The following is a 16,621-nucleotide window of genomic DNA, read 5'->3' on the forward strand; positions in this document are numbered from 1 at the left end:
AGTCATACTTTATCATATTAAAAAAACCCACAACTTTTTATTTTTATCTATATTAAACTTAATACCTTTTTTTTTTTTTTAATCTGACAGTAGTATGGAACCCATGAATTAACACAGAACCATCAACAGAAATATCATAAGCCAAGAAAAATCCATTTGATCCTATAGAACATCACATTGATTAAAAAGGGAAACCTGAGCCAGGATTAAAAGGTCTTCTATTTACTGTCTACTCATTGAGTTCTCTGTCCCCCAGCGTGTGCAGCAAAAACTACTGATCTGAAGCATTAATGGAGCTACAGAGCTGCCCAAACTAGCTTTCTGTACTTGGATTTGTGCAGCATCCCATGTGGGTAAAGTGGAATAACAACCTCTAACTAAAACACTATCATTCTTTTCAGGAAGATTAACCTTCATGTTATACATAGGCATAAAATATTTAAAATGTCTATCTGCAACGATATCAGTACTGTTTCACTATCAAAAAGTGACCCCAGGAAATTCTAAAATTGCATCTAATAATTTTTGCCCTCATTACATAGCATTGCAAGACATAGCTCATTGCATTACATAGCAAATTTCAAAAAGGGATCAAAGCTTGCTAGAAAGGTTACTCTGCCTTACGAGAAAGGTTATTCTGCCTTAAAAATCCTGTGAGATTTTTAATTCTGTTCAAAGAGGCACGTAAGAGAAAAGCTTGAGTTTTCACAGCTAGTACTAAAGAACCAGACCCTCCAACTGACAGTTAGGAGAGAGTTGCCTCATCTATGTCATACGCAGAAAAACAAAGCACAATACGTGCAAGAGAAGCGACTGGATGCACGTTTTGATGCTTCTTGATGCAGTCTACAGAACACAAAATTTCAGTACAAAATGTACTATTACTATGACTTCAAAATAATGTGTATTCAGTGCGATCAGAGTACTTCAACAGCACACACTGAGTCTCCCAATTTTCCAAGGTAGTTTAAATGCCTATTACTTGAGCTACTACTTTGAAGACCAGGCAACTGTCTACAGCTATTATTAACAACGCGGAAGAATAATGGATTTTATTCTTGCCTGTGGGAGAGAAGTATAATTTGGAAAATTGATAACACTTTATTACAGTCATTTTAAAAGGTCATGTTACACAATAAAGAAGGCCAAGCCTTTTAGTGATAACACATGGTAGTGGTAAAACTAGCACTAGTCTACAGAACCTCAAAATTGCTAAATGCATTTCTATATGGTAAGCAATCTAAAGCAGTCTGATCAGCGTGCTCTTGATTTATATGTTTTATATAGTGCAGTTTGAAGAGCCTATAAAGAAATTAAACCGTAAATAAGTTAATTATTAAATAAGTAAACAAATCTGAACATATGTAAGAGAATCAAATCTTCATTGTACTATACCTTGAGATTATTACTTAAACACTGTTGTAGTAGATTCGGTAGAGAGGGGAAAATTGTTATGAACATTGGTGCAGGAAATCAACAGGAAAATTTTAATAGGAAGGATTAACAGTGAACAGTCGTAGTTGAGAGGCATGGCTGCCAACATTAAGGTTGTTTTTGACAAAATACTATAAATTGAGAAAATCTGACAGTGTTAGAAGGCAGTATAAATTAGTTATGTTGTGCCCTTAGGCATTTATTTATTGCAAAAACAGGCAGCGACAGTTAAAGTGCTCTGGATAAATTGTTTTATGAAAAAGATAAAACAGATTGAAGTGACACCCAAATTTACACAATGGTTCATTTGTACAGGGCAACAGAGTTCAGTCAGCTGCAGAGAAAACAAGCTGGTAAGGGGCCATTTCCCCCGGGCAGGCACTGGTGCGGCGCTGCAGCGCGGTTTGTTCATGGACAGCCTGTAAACAGGACCTTAAAGCCTCTCAGGCATTGCATGTGCATCACAGGGTAAAATCCAATATAAAATGTTTCTATGAAAGCGAACTGTCACCAATTCACAAATATAACTGAATTTCTATAGGGGTATGCAATCATTCTCCAATTCACCATATACAAATCCAATTACAAACAATTTCCTGATAAGCTCTTTGCTGGAAAAAGGTTTTGAAATGTAGGGACACCCGAAATAATTACTCTTACAGTCCTTTTATTTCCCACTGAAAACCAGTCTCCTTATTTTAAAAGACTGCTTGCTTAGCTTTTTTTTGGAAGAATGAAAAGCCCCTTGTTAGAGTGTACTGCTCTATATACAAATGAGAAATTATAAATAAATAATGCCAGTGATGCATTTGAGATTAAAAAAAAATCCAGCTACCTTCTCAGAAAATCTTTTTGTGAAATACCAAGGCTTTACTTGTAACAACACCTCCTGAAATCATCTTCTCAAAGTCTGTTTCAGTGAAAACAGCATTTTTTTTCCCAGAGTAGACAAAGAAAATACATCTCCTACGGCTTATAGTCCATCACTTCAGATCTAACAGTTCTGGAGCAACTCTAACAGTCAGTGAGACACCATCAGTCTTGCTGCAGCTGCTACTATTTTGTCATAAACTCATCCCCAAGTAACACTAGGAAGCGTTATTTAATAACTACCACCCTGTGCTTGAAACATATCCCCTTCACTTACTTGAAAATCTTTCTCTTCCAGGATCTCTTTCCTCCACCTGACAAGGAAGGCAGCACAGACGTACAAGTGGAAGTGAGAAAAACCCTCTGGTTCAGACTAGAAAAATAAAAATAAATCATCGTTTCAATAGACAAATAATAGTTTTGATCACCATACACCACAAGGGCAATTTTGTGGCATTTGCTACTAACTACAAGTGTCAGCTAAATGTCTATCCCTTCGTATCACAAACATGTATGCATTTAAACTATAGCAAACCTATTCATACCCAGGATCCGTAAGAGGAATTAAGGTGTGGTATGCACTTCTCATATTTGAATTCATTCTTTACAGATGCGTTTCTTGCATTTCTGATGTTGTCCATTAGCTTATATCTGCAATGAAATACTGTATTGTCTCGCTCAGTACTGTGGCGTGAACACATGCTTCATCCCCATTATTAATATTGGAGATGAAGCATATGTAGTTTTATTTGAGACTAGTAGCTTTTTCACTATAAAGTCTGCTACAGGAAATGATTAAAAATTTTTAAAATATACAATTTGGTCTATATTTGACTGAATTAATGTTTTTTACTAAAGGAAAAATATTTACTTGTAACACAAACATTTACAACTCAGATTTGTATTCAGATCTGCAGCTTTCTGTTCTAGTTCAAGTCAGCAGATTCAGTCACTTTATAAAACTCCCTCTAGAAATTAAGATTTTACCTGCACACCTAAGAGTTTAGAAAAATTTGTGTTCCTACTTTTAAAAGACTTCACTGAGTTTTCCGCTATTACCAAATTAATTTAGATTCTATTTCCTATACCACTGAGAACTGAAAAAATAATTATGATATTTAATTATCAATGTGATGGCTGTGAAATAGTTCTATGTAAAATCTCATTAAAATAACATTTTAAAATAATAATAATAAAATTAAGCTACATAATCTGACAAATGTAGGGACACTCAAATGCTGGTATCTAAATAATTTGTAAGATCTAATTGTAGTGCTTTAAAAGTATAGGAATTTCTTTTTCATATTCTCTACTGGTCACTTCAAAACTGCAGTTTACTCTTCAGAAAAATATAGCGTTTTGCTCAAGGAAAGTGAAATGAAAGAATATCGTATGTAAACCAGAATATAATAAAACATCTACATTATTGCTGCTTAACCCAGAAGAGCACCGTATTTAAAATACTCCACATGACCTTTTTAACAGTGCAATCAAGTAACCTCACTGCTCTCACAAATGGAGAAGGAAAAACATTCTGCTCGTCCTGCTTTTCCTTCTCCACTACCTTTGACTGACAGAAATGCACAGCATACAAACTATGGCGGTACAAATACCATGTTGGCAACTACAGACTCTACAGACCATCTTGTCCAACAAAGAGGGAAGAATCAAGAAAAGAGATAATGCCAGTTATTTGCAGGGTAGTTTTACGTTTAAAAGTGTAGCTGGAATTGAAAACAGGAATTAGGTAATTTTGGAATGCGAAAAGGAAGATTCTGATTCTAAGATCCTGTGATATTTTTCCTGCTGTAGAAAAACACTGCTCTTGAATAACATCACTTGGATAACATTGTAAAATCCCAGTACAGAGAAAGCATATGGTAACTTTAACAAGACTTCTCCCTAGAATTCATCTTAATCAGAAAAATTAAAGTCAAGTCCAATTTACAGCATCACGTACTCACTACCATCCTCATGAAAAATCCAAGCCTTTTACTTTAGCGTTGGCATGTCTCTTGGGATGGAAAGTTAAAATATATAAAAGCATCAAATGGTATCTCAGGAAGACATACTTGTAAGCAAAGTGCTGCTACCACTTATCAGATACAATTGTGGCAGCATTTAAATAATCAAACATAACTCTAGAAAATGCAGAAAGCCAATGCTGAGGAAACAACCCTCTTCCTACTTTGTTGTGTAAATAAGTTTACAGAACATGCAGTATTTTTTAAAATTCAGCCTTTGGTAATCTTTTATAACATTTTCATCCCTAAAATGGTGGTAATGCCCAATGAAAACAGATTGTGTTTGAGACTAAGTCAACGGTCTGTACAAGAAAACAGCAGCACATTTTCCAGAAGCCCACTCTGAAGTACGTGCTGTCACTGGTGAAGACTTTGTGGCAGAGGATGAACCAGCTCAGGTCACCTTGTGACCTGGTGACCTGCGATCTGGGTTTAGATCTACTTCAAAGAACGGGCACCTGAAGAGCACTGCGCCAGCCTGAGCATTTGCAATCAAACATGAAAGGGGAAGAAGGAAAATGATGGTTCTGAGATGGAGGCAAATCAAGCTGGATTGAGATGGCTGAACAGATAAAGAAAAGTACAGAAATGCTGCTGAAAGTAGATAAAGAAAGAGGAAGACTATTTTTGCAGATGAAGAAGTAAGAAGACTGAATAGTCTGTAGGCAGGAAAATTTCACTTAAAATAATAGTTTTTAATCCGGATATTTTATGTACTGGATTATTTGTTATCTTACCTGGATATAATAAATGTTTACATTTCTTTAATGACATGACTTGAGCAAGAAAGAGGTAACTGAAAGGAACTTGCCTTAGTGTTAACATATACTAATCCCCCTTGAAAAGCATAGGGGAGAAGGGGGGAAGATTAAAGAAATATGTCTGAAAGCAGCATTTTCAGTTTCAAAGTCAACTTGCAGCAGCTGTTGGCAAAATTGTTCATTTTGCTCTCTCTTACATTGACTCACAAAACAATATTACCTAGGTAGTCAAATTAGATCAGAGTACTCTTTTTCTGATAACAACCTAAGATTCTGATTTTAAGCCCAAAAATTCATTCTGCTACCCCATAATATAGGAAATCCTTCTGTAAGCAGAAAGATAATTGGCTTAAAAACACAAACAAAAAAACAAACAAACAAAAAAAACCACAAACAAATACCCAAACCAAACCAGAACTGCAATATTGAAAATTAAAATGTTTACAGGAATTGCAGGAAAAAAGTATAAGAACCTGTACTTTTTTCTTGAGATTTTTCTGTTAAACCTTTTTTTTCCCAATACAATTTTTTTCAGCTCTTTTAAATGAAACCAAATAGGTTTAAATATGCAATTCATTAGAGAAAAAATGCATATCCCCCTATAGATTTAAAAATTCATCATGCTTGAGAGATAAGCCTGGGCTACAAAGTATTTCCAATGGATAGTTTTAGACAGTTTTGGAAATTGAGTAAAAAAGCTAATGCATAATTCCCTTTTCTAACACCTGCTACCTATTATACTTTTCCATTTGTAGCTTTTGAAGTTACAAACAGTTTGATCTCTAAATGTACAGAAATGCAGACTACCAGCTAAAAGCTACTTAAAATCAAATATAAACAATGACCTTGATTTAAATATTTTAGCAAAAGATCTCAAGACAGATGTACAACCTTCCAGAAGACTTATTCTGAACATATTACAGACGACTCAGAGCACATTATCTAAGAACCATCTGTCATTATCAATAAAAATCATTTAGGTGGTTAACATGACAAATATCTCATTGCCCTGCAAATGCTGGATCTCCTCTGCAGCTGAAATTAAAGGTGTTTTTTATGCTGCACTCCGCAAACTTCTTGAAATTGGACAACCACTGAGAGAATGCAAATTTTGATGTATGACTACACTGGTTATTGTCCAGTCAATGATTAGTTTAACCTGCCTCCTATACCCTGGATATGTCAACATTTAGGGAGGGCAATATCTCATGGTATTATATTAGTTGATAAAGAGTAAATATTATTTTTTAAGTACTGAGAATTATTAAAGCTACGAAATTGTGCCAGGCTTAGGTATTAAACCCAGTATTGAAAGAGAGTGAACAATCACCTCCTATTCCCTTTCTGTAGTCCCTTCACCTTTCCTTCTCTTTTGCAGACTAGAAATTTTTGATGCCTTCCACCACTTCTCATATACTGATCCCACCATCTTTGCTCAGTCTTCTTAAGCATCCTTGCCTGTACTTTTACAGTTTTGAAATGGAGTCAAAACCATATACAGCATGCAAGATACTGAGAGAACATAACTCATATAGCTGTATAATGATACTTTGTTCTCCTTTCCCTTCCCAGTAATTCTTAGTCTCCGGGTTTTTTTTTTCCTTTGTCTTTCTCGACTGTTACAGAGCTGATATTCTCCTCTGGTGCTCGAGTGTAGAAAGCTAACTTGAAGCCCACAGCTGTACAGGTAAAGTCAGGATTATTCCAAGCACATGCACAATATCACTTTATATTTGTCCACATGGAATTTCACCTGTTATTTACTGCCTGGTTGTTTACAGCAACATGAAGTTCTGCAACTCCTTGTTGTCAACCTCTCAGCTTTACTACTCAGAATAACACTGTGCTGGCAGCAAACCTTGTCATCTCACTTCTGTATCCCTTTTCCAATCACATTCTCAGTCCTCATCAACAACAGTGGATAATTTACACTGTTTAGGTTTTAGAAAGTGGTTGATTACTTACAGCTATATTTTCTTTCATTTACCATCGTTAATGTAGTAAAGAATAGAGTATTTTGGTTAGAGCCATTAATATGGTACCTAATTATCCTATCAAACCATGTCACAGTGTAACGACTTAGAGCATCTCTCTGTACTTAACACTGAGCATCACTGTGTCCTTCACCTCCTCTAACAGCACAAAACACAAGCATACAGTATATTTTGTTTCTTGTATGAGTATCACGCTGAAGCATACATGTCCCTACACCCCCAGTCCTGAGTAGTCTCCTCAAGAAAAGGTTTAGGGAGCCTGATCACACAAGCTGTAAGAAGATATGAGAAGATGACACTACCAACACTTTTCAAAAATGTGCACACACTTGAAAAGTCTAAGCCTCTTGCTATTTCCCAGAAAATTCACTTAGCATCTTTAATTTACTCAGGTGTCCCCCACTGTAACATGAAATCCCTCTTGCATGAGAGAAGTTATGGAAGCACTGACTGCGTTGTTGTGGAAAGGCTGAAGAGCAGCAAGGTCAGAATAAAACCAGAAGCAAACAACTAGCTGTCCCTCTTGTCCCCAGCACAGGTAAAGTTGATGAGAACATTTTCTAAGAGCTGTAGGCTGTTTCTTTTTTAACACTTTATATGGCAGTGTTGAGTGAAAAGCTCCGGACAAAATATTTTCAAAGGCATGCACATTTGAGATACCAAAATTTAAAGCCCATCTTCATTTCACCTACAATCAATGACATAAAGACATTATTGCAAAGACTTTTTTTATTTGAAGCTACACTTAAAAAGTTGGACTTCAATTATTCAGACATAATTGTCCAGTTGGAAAGAAATTTGTTTTGAAGTTTCCTTCTAATTAAGACTCTATTAATTCTATTTCAAATCACCAATTTAATTTGGACTTAAACATGTAAATTCCTCCCCAAGTAGTGACTTGACACCAATTAGTTGGCAAAAAATGTCGTGGAAAAAAGCAAAGCTGTGTCACACCAAAACCAAAACTGTTTTTATTCATGGAATTCTACTTAAACGTATGACTTACCTTACAAAGTACACACTAAATCCAAACCATTAGTAAATATATGCTACAACTAATTTAATTTTGAAGAACTTCGCCTTAACGCAAAATATTTTAAGCAGACTACTTTAAGCAGACTGCTGATTTGAAACAAGGACAGGCACCATTGATTAAAAAATAATACGGCAACTTTTCCACCTGTGAGCAGAACTTCAAAAGATCATGTGAATCAAAACCAAATCATACTTCCTCAACCTGCTTTTAAAAGGCACATGAGCACAAATAAGTAGTATGACTAATATTTGCTAAACTAATTCCCTATTTCACCTCATTAGTTTCTAAACTATTTACCTCATGTATCCTTCTAATTATTTTTGCAGTTCATTCCGAGAGATCCTTGATGCTGGGAAATTAATTAATGGACACAATAGAAGAACTGTCAGCATTGTTTAAATACAATTTCAGCACTGGCCTCATTTACATGTATCCCTTTATTCTCAACAATGGGGCTGCTGAATTTTTTGTATGAAATCGTTAGTTCATTAAAAAGAGCATAATGATATCCTCTTCTACTGATATTGATCAGTTATCACATTTTGCTGAAATACATAATCCACGCTCAAGACAACCACGAGAACTTTTAGGCCCCGGATTTCAAAGATAGTGAAATAGTTGTATAATAGTTGTATAAAAATTTGATTAATTTGATTTATCTTTATCATATTATTAGTTTTAATAGAAGTTACCAAATTAATTATTAAAAGCAGACCTACAAAAAGTAAAATGTGTTAACACTTCACAACTGAAAAAAAATCATTTGAATGACTGTACAAATACATATCATATGCTTACACTGAAAGACAAAACCAACATCTAAATAACACCGTTAAAACACAATAATTACCTATTCCAAATTCTGAGCAAATATCAAGAATATGCTTACTGACACACCACCAACATGTAATTCAAAGACATCCTCTCATCGAGTATGTTTTAGGCCTCACATCAGTATCAGATAGGGAGACTTCCATGTGTGTCTTTTTGTACAAAAGTTGGTATCCTGATTGCAATAAACACTTAAATGAAATATTACTGGTCTTTTGAGTAAACTGTACTAAGTAACCCAGCAAAGATATTACTAAATTCTTTTCCAGTGAACAGAAACTCTACAATCCTCAAATTGCCACATCTGTAAAAAGAAGGGATGATTACATCAATTTAATATGTAAATGTTTTGTGAAGATTTCTTATTAAGACTCTGAACATGACATGACATTTATACCAAAACCTTGTGTAGTCTAAGACAGACGTATTTTCTTCTTAATAATGGATAACAATTTGGCTGCATGTTCAATCTTGTTGCATGATGACGATGTACCTGCACCAAGCTTAACAACATTCCTTGGCCTGCATGTTTTAGACTTCATTCAGCTCCTTTTACAACTAACATACTAATAACGCCAGAGAAACTGAAGTAGGCAGCTGCTGGATACAGCAGCATCTTCACTGATTAAAGAGAAGAAAAAGCACAACATCTGAAAACATCATGCAGCTGCTTGTCAGCTACATCCAGCAGACAGGCTCCATAGTAATGATTCTGCAGGTTTATAAAATGGTTGATATCAAAAGCAACAGAAAAGCTAACACCATTATTCATTCCAAGTATCTGAAAATTGCTAGTTAATATCACAGCTGGAAATGCTAATAATGCATGTATTTTAATTAAATTCATTAGATACTTGATAGCTATCACCAGGTGCCAGATCTTATCTGGATAAATAAGATAAGCTGCTTCTTACCTAAACAGTTAATACAAAAGACTCATCAAGTTGATAAAAAACCCCACACTCTTCAGGCCACTTCTGTTCCCATCCACCAGCTGGTTAGTATAGAAACCGAATAACAAGTGAAGAGGGGGTGCAGCTTTGCTGATCTCTGATCAGAGTGAGAAAATACTGCTAAATATAATTGACTTTGTTAGCTTCGACAAAAATATTTCTGTGAATAACAATATTGTTCTGAAGATGCAACATGTCTCAGTGGATGCCACAACCTGCCCAGTACTCAAGTGTCCCTCAGGACACTGAATCAAGGCAAGCTCTTTAATTCTAAGCTTCTCACAATACTGTAAATCAAAACCTGGTAGACAGCAAAGCAATCAAGTCCAAGTCTGCACTAATAAACAGTCTTCACACCACTGACGACAGCAGCATGAAACACAAGACTTATGTGGGAATGGCAATGGCAACACCTGCAGAGCTGTCACGTTGCTTTATCAAGGTTCCCTGGACATTAACTCTGATGCTACTACTCTTATCTCTGAGAACTGAAAGATCTGTCTTGACCCTGAAGAGCCCTGAGCAATCATGAGACAGTAATGCTTTCATACTTTTCTCCAGATCAGGTGTATCATACACTGATCACCAGTGTTTTGCTAAGTGTATAGATTACAACCACTTTGTTGAGAAAAGCTTCTACAAGAATATCCTATATCAGCATAAATAAAGAAAAAAGTGTGAGAAAGTGAGGCAAACTTTACAACATTATCACCTGTATCCAACTTTATTAATTCTAACATTACCAATAACACAGGGGTTTCTTTCTGGACAATCTTACTCCACCAGAGATACAGCACAGTTGAGTAGCCTGAAAAGCCTTGTGCCGTAACAGCTTCTTCCACCCTGATAGCTCAAGGTGACAAGCAGAGCTTCATGTTTTTCACATGCGATGTGACTCCACCAGAGTTTGCAGTTTCAGTTACTCAAATCTCTTATTGCTACCAATAAACACAGCTTGTTTTCTTCTTTTCACCAGCTTTAGTGAGAGCCTCTCCCCTAATCCACATTGACATCTAAAGGGCTGAGTCCTCGGCACCAGTATCTCGAGATGCTTCCAAAAGACTAAAAAGTGAGCAAGTGTCTTGATCACTGACCTCCACGGCCTTAAGCAGCACAAAATGGGACGACAGTTTTGATCCAAATAAAAGTTTATTGGCTGAACCTTTTGGCTGAATCTTCAGTTGAAATTCACTGTTAACATCTAGTATAGTACTTCTGCAATTTTCTTAATCAAGACCTACTGACAAAATAATTTAAAAGCACAATGCTAGTCTTACTGAAACAACCTGGGCACTACATACTGCATTAGATTTCTAAATACTGCTCCAAATTTCAGAAGATTTTACAATTTATTTTATTCAAGCCTTCAAAAGAGCACCTACTGAGGTTATAAATTACTCTTACCGGATTTGTTTTTTACTAGTATAAAATAAAAAATTCTACTTCAATATAATTATTTTTCAAATCACTTTTATTTAGTTGCAACAAGCAACAATACGACAAAAATGACAATAAAAATCATACCACCAGGCTTAAGGCCAAATTTTATCAACAAAATGAATGTGAAAGGAACAACTATTTAGCAAAATAACAATTCAGACTCCAAAAAATTACAACAGAATCCAAACAAAATATTATCTGCCCATGTTGTGAGCTAAAATAATAGGTTTATCTAGTAATAGTTGTATCATCAAAATGTAATTTTTTACTGCATCTGTCCTGCAGCTTTGTATTTTTAAAATGCATCACACAGATTTTTCCCACATGATTTTGCTTATAGTGACGAAGACTGAAGACTTTGAACTTCTAGGCTTTAAAATCTGACTGGGATATGCCACAAAATGTTGCAAAGAAGGATGCCAATCTGTCTGTTCAAACATAAATTTAAGTCAAGGCCAATGTTTTAACATCTCAGATATTATTTAAGCTGCAAATACAGCTTCAATTGGTACGTAGCTGCAAGATTTTCGCACACTCTACTAATCCACAGTTACTTCCTGTATATTGGTATTCTGTGACTCCCAAAAACCTTAAATTAATATCAAAATGGCAAATGTTGCATAAAATTAAAAAACAACAACAACAAAACAACAAACAAAACACACAAATACCCCAAAGAAAACAAATCAAAAACCCACAAACAAACAAACAAACAAACACACTTACTGCAATTAATTTCCTGCAACAAAAGATGCATGGAGAGATTTTATAATGGTCAATACTGATCATCTAATACCCTTCCGGAAAACTGTTTTCTGCAGATGTTATTTTTCAGCGTAGCACTAAAAACCAGTACAAAATCTCTGCTACTACGAAACAGCTTGTGGAAAGAGAAAGCTCATCACAAACTGACCATGTCTGTAGCTCATTCCAGTCAAAATGGAGGCAGTACAGTGCCATTAGTTTGAAGAAATGTGCTCTAACCAACCAAGGTGCATTACAAAATGAGCTGCAAAACAAAGAACTCAGCTCACGTGAAGTTCTACTGGAGATAGACACAGAAGAGACTCCCAGAGTCATGTAGAAACTGCTTGTCCATGGGCAGGGATAGAAATAGCAGTTTCAAACAACTACATTATTCCAGAAGTTTTACAATTCTCAGGACTAGCAATGAGCTACCCAAGATGGATCTTGGACACCTTCCAAGCACCTGCATTTGCTTCCAAGCACCTGCATTTGCTTCCAAGCACCTGCATTTGCCATGTAACCTTCAGACAACCAGGACTCAATGGTGAACATTTCTAGGGTTATCTCTTGTGTTACTGCAGTCAAGTGTGGCTAGTGAAGTGAAGGCTGTGAAAAGCCTCTGCAGCCCCAGGGTCTTAAACTATAAACCAAACTAATACTAATTTCTGAAAAACTACAAGGTGCCACTACTATGGAAATAGGTGGGAAGCAAAGGTTGTCACGTACTGGTCAATGAGAGCCTACAAGGAGCCGAACTGCAGAGTTCTGGTTCCATAGAGGGTACAGGATCAGAGACAAACAGAATTTAAATAAAATGAAAAAAAAAAAATTACTAGCCAAGTTAGAATAGAAGAAACGAAGAACGCAAGTGTAATGAAGTGGGACTCAACACCACAATGGAAGGGAAGCTACAAGTCAGAGAACTGAAAAACTCTAACACACCCCTAATTAACACAGCTGGTATTCAGAGATGATATTAATAATCACACTTAAAAACATACTGCAATCACACAAACATATAGTCTGCACTTCAATAATTAACTTTAAAAAGTGATCTGAAAACGCGTTACAAATTGTATCTTATCAAAATCTCAACAAAATCAAAGTTTTAAATTATGAAAATGTTTTAATAAAAGCAGGTGTTGGATTATTTAAAACTAAAACAGCAGCACATAACCCACATAAAAGCAATTTTACCTGAAATACTAAAATGAAGTTAAAAAAATGTTTAAGAGACGACTTTCCTCTATCTGCAATCTAAGCTTTGAAAAGTATCATTAAGGAAAGCTGTTTATACCTTTCAGAAAGGACAGATTGATTTGTTTTCCACTAACACACTGCTTTTCCACAGGTTTGATAAATTACTACAAAGAAAGAAAGAATCTAGTTAGAAAGAAGAAAAACCTGTTTATTAACAAACAGGTAGACTACTAGAACTTAAAGACTCAATCATGAAAATGCTACTGTTAATTTTGTGAAAAGTGTTTGAGCAGAACGAATAAGAACTTTTTTTCAGCTACATGAGAACTCTTAAAAGGATAATCAGAAGATACAGTTTTTGTTGAGCTGACTTGTATTTAATAACTAATACAAAACTTTCAAAAAAATCTGTTCTCCATTTACGGAAAGAAAACAGACTGTGGATGTTACTAGGAAATTTTCATCCATATTGACAGTATTTAAATGAAAAAGCAAGAAAGCACAGGCATCTCAAGTGTTCTCTCTATCACCCTATCTAATAGACTATGTTTTCTCTCCAAAATAAACTATTTATTTCTGCCTAGAATGCAAATAAACCCTGCTGTATGACTTTTTATATCTATTTAGGTTATTCGAGCTATTATTATTATTTCCTAAGTCACTACATAAAACTTGCATTTTCAATACTATTTATTGTGTTTCATAAAAGTTCCATTAGAAACAAATTCAGAGCAATATAAGTTGAAGGCACCATTTCCATTTATTACTTTTCATAATACCTTTTTCATTTATAGGTATCAACACAATCTATGGAAATATTGCCATCGTTCTCAAAGACAGATGAAGGACAAAAAACCAAATCGCAGCATAGTGTCTAATTATTGTCATCTATCAAAAGCAGTGGAATATATATTAAAGTCATATAATACAATGATCACATGGATATTTATGACGATTCAGTGTAAGACTATCATGAAAGACTGTCAGTTGGACATACAAGGTTTGAGTTTGTGTGGGTTACACTCCTCTTCAAAAACACACCAGCGTGTCAGGACGATGCCTCTGAGGAAAGTGAGATACCTTAAGCGCTTCCCATCTCTGCAGCTGAGGACACTTAGGAAGAAAAGTTCCAGTGACCACAGTAAAGACCAGAAAAAAATCATGGCAAAGAACTGGGGGTATGCAGCAACCAAAGCCAAAGACTGTTCAGAGGCTCAGGAAGCAGAGTTTGACTAAAGAAATCTTGCAGAGGCCAGAGAGGGCTCCAAGGAGCTTGCTCGGATTCAGAAAGTCATTAAGGGCAGAAATAATGCCGTGTTTTGGCTTGGATTGCAAACATTCTTTGAAAAGGACAAGACAAGGTTCTGGGGAGACCTTATAGCAGCCTTCCAGGTGGAAGCAACCTGGTCTTGTGGAAGGTGTCCCTGCCCATTTACATTCTCATGTACATCCACATACTGAATCATGGTTTGCATTGTAGAGTTTCTCTCCGCAGATCGACTCCTATTGCACTGCACTATTTGTCAATGCAGGCACCCAAAGTTAGAAATCAAACCTGGAAGCTAACTTGCTAAAGATGCACCAAATAGATATAGAATTGCCCACAAGCTCCTTTTACTTCAGCTCTCACAAAAATAATTTTGTTACTAGTAAGGAAACTAATTATTCTAACTTCTACTTACTAAAAAACAACCTTTAAACAATTCAAAAAGCCCTTTTGGAATGCTTTCAAGTGAAAGAAGAGGAGCTATGCTAACCCACCTCCAAGCTCAGGTCATCCTGGAGTATCCAGGGTGCTGTCAGAGGTAGTGCAGCTAGTTAAGAACTATTAAGACTTCCTGCAAAGTTTTTGTATCTTCTATTTCCATCATCACTTAAAAGCACAACAGAAAATATATGAGACTCAGACCAGGAATTTGATGTAACGTTTCCCCATATACTCTCTCTCCTCAAGAAAAGACAATCAGACACAAAACATTTTAGTTTCAAAAACGTTCAGTCAAACTAAACTACAGAAGAGTCTGCGATTTTATCTCAACCATCTGCTTCGTTTATAAGCAAAGAATGTTCAATATCCTGCAATAAATTCAAAGCCTTCAATCTGTCTCCTGTCACAAGAAAAAAGAGAATGTTGCAGTGCAAAAGATGGGAAAAACTGTGAATTTTCATTAATTCCTGAATTGGTCAAACACCTTTTGACTCTAGACTAAAACAGAATATCATGCCCAATTTTCTTTATTCTGATATTCAGAACTAGAGAAATAATACAGCCACAGTTCCATTTAGCACTTAAAAATAAAGATTTCTCAGAACCTGGTAAATATTTATCACGGAATTCTTAGCACTTTGAAGTCAAATGGACACCACCATCTTCCCTCTAGAAAGGAAAGTGTAGTTAATTCATAATTATTAACACACACTCCTTTCATTATTCACTATAAGAAAGCATGGACATGCACAATTGCTAGCCCAACCTCCAGCAGTAATGGTATTCATCAGTAATCTTCTTGTGAGCCTTTACAATGGCCCTACTACTTGACTTCAATCAGCTGTAAAGCTCCTTTATTCTGTTATCACATCAGTGTGAGGGAATGAATGCCAAGGATTGAATGCCCTCCTCAAGGCGCAGTCACGCTGCTGGAATAGCAATGAGCTTCATCCGACACTGCTCAACATGTTCTTTCACACTCCCTCGCTCTTGCACAGGAATGCATGCATCACAAAAATAAATATCTGTTGAGCACAAATGCTAAGAAACATATCTACAGAATAATATACTAAATAGAGCATATAACAGTTTAATAGAACGAGTTGGAAGTTGATATAAAGGATGCAATTAATAGATTTAACTGGCAGCAGTTGTGTCCTGTTTGTCAGAAGGGATGAGCAGAATAATTATTCAACTATTCAGAAACATATTCAGATTTCAGTACAGAATATCTCATCTATTAATATTCAATTCTCCTTAAACTCTCTTTATTTTTGCTGATGCAAGGACCTAAGGACTCTTTGTTGCCCATTATAATAAAGAGACGAAATCAAGAGATCCAGGTCCAAAAATGAATGATTGTAAATATTTTAAGTAGAATCTTTTGGTAGCTCAGCTGTCCCTGTACCACTGACTGTTGTGCACAATTGCTTTAGGCAAAATAAGGGGTTTAGCCTGATGTGAAATCTCTACTAGGATGTCCCCAGAATCAAGGCTATCATATCAACAAAGTTACCAGGGCAGGAAACTGAACTCTCATTTACAATTTACTATAGTTTTTTAGAGCCGACTCCATTTTTTTGCTTTTATTTTCGTAATTTCAAATCCATCCCCACCCCACCG

The 16,621-nt window shown here is 35.7% G+C and overlaps 1 protein-coding gene across 2 annotated transcripts in view; it reads right to left on the bottom strand.

The window, feature by feature from the left end:
* The window catches only part of TBC1D22A (TBC1 domain family member 22A), a 163,952-nt gene that overhangs the window by 34,172 nt on the left and 113,159 nt on the right, over positions 1-16,621 (bottom strand). The window contains exon 12 of one of the 2 annotated variants that reach the window (XM_065854259.2): positions 2,582-2,677. The exons of the other annotated variant lie outside the window; for it this stretch is intronic. Coding sequence (XP_065710331.1) covers positions 2,582-2,677 — 96 coding nt within the window. The remainder of the gene's footprint in view (positions 1-2,581; positions 2,678-16,621) is intronic. 2 annotated transcript variants of the gene reach the window in all.

Source organism: Patagioenas fasciata, chromosome 1 (genome assembly GCF_037038585.1).
Source record: "Patagioenas fasciata isolate bPatFas1 chromosome 1, bPatFas1.hap1, whole genome shotgun sequence".
In the NCBI taxonomy this organism is placed as follows: domain Eukaryota; kingdom Metazoa; phylum Chordata; class Aves; order Columbiformes; family Columbidae; genus Patagioenas; species Patagioenas fasciata.